General features: G+C 41.5%; 1 protein-coding gene across 1 annotated transcript in view; it reads left to right on the plus strand.

The window, feature by feature from the left end:
- The window catches only part of nherf1b (NHERF family PDZ scaffold protein 1b), a 28,919-nt gene extending 23,168 nt beyond the window's left edge, over positions 1 to 5,751 (plus strand). Inside the window, exons 4-6 of the mRNA XM_028600014.1 lie at positions 864 to 907; positions 4,204 to 4,323; positions 4,425 to 5,751. Of these exons, the coding sequence (XP_028455815.1) occupies positions 864 to 907; positions 4,204 to 4,323; positions 4,425 to 4,562 (302 nt within the window). The 3' untranslated portion in view covers positions 4,563 to 5,751. The remainder of the gene's footprint in view (positions 1 to 863; positions 908 to 4,203; positions 4,324 to 4,424) is intronic.
- Positions 5,752 to 6,000: the final 249 nt, after the last annotated feature.

Below are 6,000 nucleotides of genomic sequence, written 5' to 3' on the forward strand. Positions count from 1 at the left end.
CAGTGTTTCCAGTCCCAGATTAAAAACGATGCCGCCCTACAGGGGAGAGGTTCCAGCGAGGCGTTTCCCAGGTAACTGCCTGCACTTCACATGCTGCCCACTCAGAGGGCACCTGCCTTCAGCGACTTTTAACGTCAACTCACTCACACAGCCTCTCCCTGAGCAGCCCGGCTGGCCGGCAGCTTTGTTTGGTTTCCAAGGCGCTCACTCCAAGTGGCCTCTCAGCCTGGAGCTGGAGCCGTACTGGGACTTGGAGAGGCTCCTCTCAGACTCGGGAGCGCAAACACGCACAGCAAAGACCTGTGGAGGACTCTAATCTCAGATTAAGTCTGGAGGGCCGGCTGCTATCTCCAGTAATAATCATCACTAGCTAGAAAACTCTTTTTCGGCTGTGCGGAGGATCAGAGGGATGGAAGGTAAGAGATGTGTCGGACCTCTGTGATGAGTTTCCACATCTGAAAATGAAGTTGGTGTTCGAACATGGCTATATGCCAATGAGGAAAAACTGCAAGGAAACGTTCCACTACAGCTATCTGATATGTGGAGGGTCTGTGTTATGCATTGGAGGATGAGGAGGAGGATGAGGGGAGGTAAAGAGCACCAGGAGGAGCCCAATCTCATAGAAGATGAACCATCTGTGAATAATAGATGATCTGCTCACACTTGCGCTATGTAATAGAGTAAGTGTTGGTGGAATGAAAGGTGAGCTGCAGAGAGATGCTTGATCTAGCAGAGTGGAGCAGATGGTGCAGGACTGAAGGACTGCAAGTATCACGACATGATATGAGTCCTGACAGACAGGGGAAGAGTTGTATATTTTTGGAGTCCAACGACTGATTCTTGTTTCACTTTCATGCCTACAGGTCCGCTGCCTGAGCCTGTGATTAACGGAGGAATGGAGGGGACGGTAAGATTACACCAGCAGCAAATATATCCCAGAGACACATTATGCAGGATGACACTAAAAAGAGTGTAGAGCTATCATTTGGTTTGGAGATCTGCTTTAGAGTGAAGCCAAAAGTGGGATTTAAACTTTGAAGTGTGTGAAGAGCTGTCGGTCTCCCACAGCAGCAACTTCCCTTCTTCTCTGATGGAGCCTCTCCTTCCTGACAGAGAGGAGAACAATAATAGTTCTGCTTTGAATACTCTGTAGCTCTTCGTAAGGTCACACAGGGTTTCAAAGAAACACGCAGAATTTTTGGCATTCAGGTGTGGTTTGCCACATCAGAGAACTGAGACGTTGGCGAAGTGAGTTATTAATCACAGAGACGTGTACTCGACGGACTTCCTGTGATTGTCTAACCGTTCTGGCATTCATTGTATGGTGCTTTGAGGAAAACCGCACCCAACTAGTACTCTATTAACTTTAAATTATTTGAAGGACAGATTGTGTATACAAAATAAAATTCCGGCGGTAGATGAAGTGGCTTGACCCCACAGTTAATAGCGTTTTGTATAAAAAGTATATTAAAACTAGAAGCAACGCTTTTGAGCCGAGACATGAAGAATGTAGCAACTTCATGTTTATCCTGCTGACGTATTTGGGCATAATCCCAATGAGACACACTGGCCACCACTTACTGTAGGAGGCAAGTGAACTTACTCACAGACTTAAAGGAATAGTTTGACATTTTGGGAAATACGCTTGTTTGTTGAATCTGTACAAAAACTGAAGTGGAACTGTGTGTTCAGACAGAATGAAAGCGAATTTCAGAGGCCGCGCAATTCCATACAAAGTCAATGGTAAGATTTAGTTTGACACAAAATAACGCCAAGATGCGCGATTTGAAAATGTTTCAACGTGAAAGAAGCATTCTTGCCTGACCTGGAGCTTCATAGAGTGCTGCAGGACTGAGTTCTAAAACCTGTAAATGAGTTAGCAGTTTTGCACTTGTCTCGAAGTCAATGGGTTTTTTGGATGGGTTTTTGGTTAGATGCCTGAAATGTGAAAACGTGTAAGCATCATAAATCTTTGTTTGCCACAGAGCTTATTTTCCGCTATAATCCAAAAGTCAATAGAATAAATCCCATTGGCTTTTTGTCGAGGGGAACCAGGCAAAAGTGCGGCATCTCTGCAACACTATTATATGCTTCATAAACGTACAGGGACGAGAACAAAAAAGGAGAAAGACTGGAGGGAAATACCAGAAAGTACACCCAGTCACACTCCCACTGCCACGGTCTGCGCGTCCGTTTCTACCTTTTACACCACAGCTAACGTCTGTACACCTGGTACATTAGCTGTTTGACGAATAAACACCAATGATCAGCGGCAGTCAAATCTCGCAAGGCGAAAATATGTTTCTCTTTTTGTCTGAACACACCTTTAAAACGGCAAAAGACTATTTTGTTATGGTTATGTGATAGATATATCTTGGTTCTGAGACTCCAGGATGTTACTGCTCTCAGCCCAAAAAAAAATTGTCCCACAATAACGCCTCCGTAAAACACAAAATTGTTGTTTTTATACTTTTTTTTTCATACACAAACAACTCATAAGAAGTTAATTAGAGTTTTAGAGGTGCTGGTGAGTGAATTTAGTAAATGTAGTTGTTGCTAAACTAAGCTACGGTAAGTGGCTGCAGGCTGTAGCTTCATATTTATTTTTATTTTATTATTACAGGACAATACACATTTGATGACAGTACACATAAAAATGCCAGATTGTAGCCCAAGGGCCAATTTCCATCTGTAGTCCATTATACAGGTTGACGTTACAATAAAAAGGACAAAAGATATACAGTAGTAACAAAAAACAGGGAGAAACAGGAAGAAAGAAAAAGAAAAACAGGACAATTCATTAGTATGCTCCTCTGGGCTAATACGGTACAGCATACAGTTAGAGGTGGTTGCACGTTTGGTTAGCTCTAAGCCACACCTTTACTTGGCTCTTAAAGGTGACCAGAGTGGGACATTCCCTTATAGTTGGGGGTAGTGTTTTCCATAATGGAACCTCACAGTCCCTGTTTACAACAGCTGTGGTGATCCGAGTCTGTCTGTATTTAATAAACTCTAGCATATTTGAAATACAGATGTAAGAGTGGTATAAATATTCTCATTTAACTCTCCACCAGAAAGAGAACAAGCTTATTTCCCAAAATGTCAAACTTTTGCTTTGAAATCCTGTACTGTATATTCCAACAAACACAAGCTTTATGTATGCGTGTGTGCTTTTCTAACCTCACAGGAATGCTTTTTAAGTGTCTCTCAGGTTACCAGAGTGTCTTGTTCCCAGGTGGACACGCTAGACTTGGACGCAAATCAGCGTTGATAAGATAGAGATAATTCCAGACTTGTATGAGGACACTAAAACACCAGCTAAAAGAATCTACTGTGCCAACCGTGGCTGCCTTTCGCTCAGGCGTTTGGCCAAACATGCAAGGGCAAGTGAAGCCTGACCGGGGCTTCCCGTAGCTCAGGGACAGTATGTGCAGCAGTAAAGTTACATGGGGGGTCAGGGAGAAGTTGCGAGGTCGAAGATGCGGTCTTTAAAGGGTGGTGGGTTGGGCTGGGCTCAAAATCCATTTAGTTTGACAGGAGACACTGATACTGAGTTTGCAGGAACTTAAAATACCTCTTCCTGCAACCTTTGCAACTCATTCAAACTTATACAAAACGCTGGGGGCAAGAAATAATCTGAATCAAATGATGAGCCATGCAACCAGGTAGAGGAGCAGGATGAGTTTCTCAAATTTCAACAGTCACCACTCTTACAAAACAAAGTTTGAACTGTGTTTGCTTTCTCGCCCAATATATTCCAAGGAAATCCCCACAGATGTACTAAATACCTCGTTTGTGATTTCCCACGTCACTAAATCAGCAGACGTGTTTGACCGTAAAAACACTAAGAAGGAAGCTCAAAACACACCATTAATTTGTCTTACTAATTTACATATACCTCCCAATATTAAGCTTTTCTTAAACTAATGTGTTAGAGAAACACTTCATAGGTACCTCTACCTAAGGTAAACGTGTCCTCAATAGAAAAAACCCACCTCAAATCCAAGGTTGCCCCCCTGTGGTGAGGTCTGGTGCTGCACCAAGGCTGGGAAAAAAGAATAGTTTCCCAATCACACTTGTTGAAATGTACAGTGATGTGACTGCCTTGTAAATGTTGACCATGTTAATAAATGTCTATATTTGTAATGATTTGATGGTATAATAATGAAGTGATGCTGATGCTGAGTCTGTGTGTGTTCCCAGGTGAATGGTAGAGGGGCCAAAGAGGCAGAGAGGGACTCAAAGCTGTCAGTCAGTCCTTCTCCATCCAATGCCTCGTCCAACACCTCGCTCACAACCCCGCCCGCTAACACCCCACCTGAGGTACGTCTCAGGAAATATCCTGCAGCACAACAACTTTGTATGATTTTTTTGTTTTTTAAATAAACATGATGTAACATCATTTGTTCCCGTTTTTTCATCAGAGTTTCATCGCAGACGTCATCCCAGCGCTCAACCTGTCCCTGCAGCAGGTCAAAGAGCGCGCCCACCAGAAACGCTCCAACAAGAGAGCCCCGCCCATGGACTGGACCAAGAAAAATGAACTCTTCAGCAACCTATAGGACACATCAGCTCACCACACACACACACACACACACACACACACACACACACACAGATTTTATAGTGATTCTTACAAAGAGACATCAGAATGATATTTTTTATTGTCATGACATTAAAAGAGCAGTTTAACTAACTGGCACCGGACAAATCAAGCCTGTAAAATATAGTATTCTTCTTATTATTACTCTTCATGTTATTATAAAACAGATATTATATATGTATAATGTGCTACTAACAAAGAAAAATGCATATGCCAATGAGAGAACTGGACCATGTTGACAGTGTGTGTGTGTGCGTGTGTGTGTGTGTGTGTGTGTGTGTGTGTGTGTGTGTGTGTGTGTGTGTGTGTGTGTGTGTGTGTGTGTGTGTGTGTGGGACCCTGACAGTCCCTGCTGGCCAGAGTCTGGTGCCTGTGGAAACTAGGAGGAGTTGATCGTTACGCTCAGTTTATGGCCGTGCTCCTCCGTCTGCTTATCGGTCTTCTTTCTACTAACACTGAAAACATCATAGTGTCACATGACAGCATGAGTTAAACCAAGCTGACAATCAGTTAATTAATATCTTTAGTTTACCTTTTTATTAGTTTGTTGGGATCAAACATCTGACTGAACATAATGTTTTATTGGCGTAGAGTTCAGTTTACACGTTAAAGTCCTTTCCTCACTGATGGCTTTAAACTGGAAAGAACTGTGTTTTAAATATGGTTCTCTTATATATTGGTAATGTCTCTCTCATGTATATTTTTTAATTTCTTTTTACATAAATTCCACTCTCTGAATTGAAAACGATTTCAGCTTAATCGTTTCTTGCAACAGTACTATCCACACTTACATGATATCATCTTTTATTAAATGTGAACTACAGTTTATTATGAGTAACTTATACCGTCCTCACTTTGCTATCCCGGCCGCTGTGAATGGCTCACATATGGAATATTTTTTATTGATCCTGGAGAAATTAGATTTTTACACATTTCTATCAATGTCTTAAAAACCACAATTATGTAACTTTGAGATGATGTATTTAAAAAAAAATGCCTGTGCTTCACTAGATTTATTGCATTTGTCCACTTTTGAGAATAGTGATTTTTCAAAATGAATGATTTAATGATATGAAGAGTTTTGTTGTAGCTTATGTGTAAGAAGTAAGCAATTTCTATACTGTAATAAATCGGTCATCACAACATCATCATCATCCAGTGAAGTTGGTTTTTATTCAGTTTTGTGAGAAAAAAAAAGTCTCTGGCGTGCTATAGAAACTTAGGCCAATGAGTGTGTGTGTGTGTGTGTGTGTGTGTGTGTGTGTGTGTGTGTGTGTGTATGATAGTACTTTCGTTTTTCATGAAAAATAATTGTTGCAAGGAAAATAGTGAAATATGATAATCTCTGAATATGGCAAGTTCTACACAGTTCATCTTACTGTGATGCATTGTATCAT

The sequence above is a fragment of the Perca flavescens genome, chromosome 15 (genome assembly GCF_004354835.1).
Source record: "Perca flavescens isolate YP-PL-M2 chromosome 15, PFLA_1.0, whole genome shotgun sequence".
Taxonomy (NCBI): Eukaryota; Metazoa; Chordata; class Actinopteri; order Perciformes; family Percidae; genus Perca; species Perca flavescens.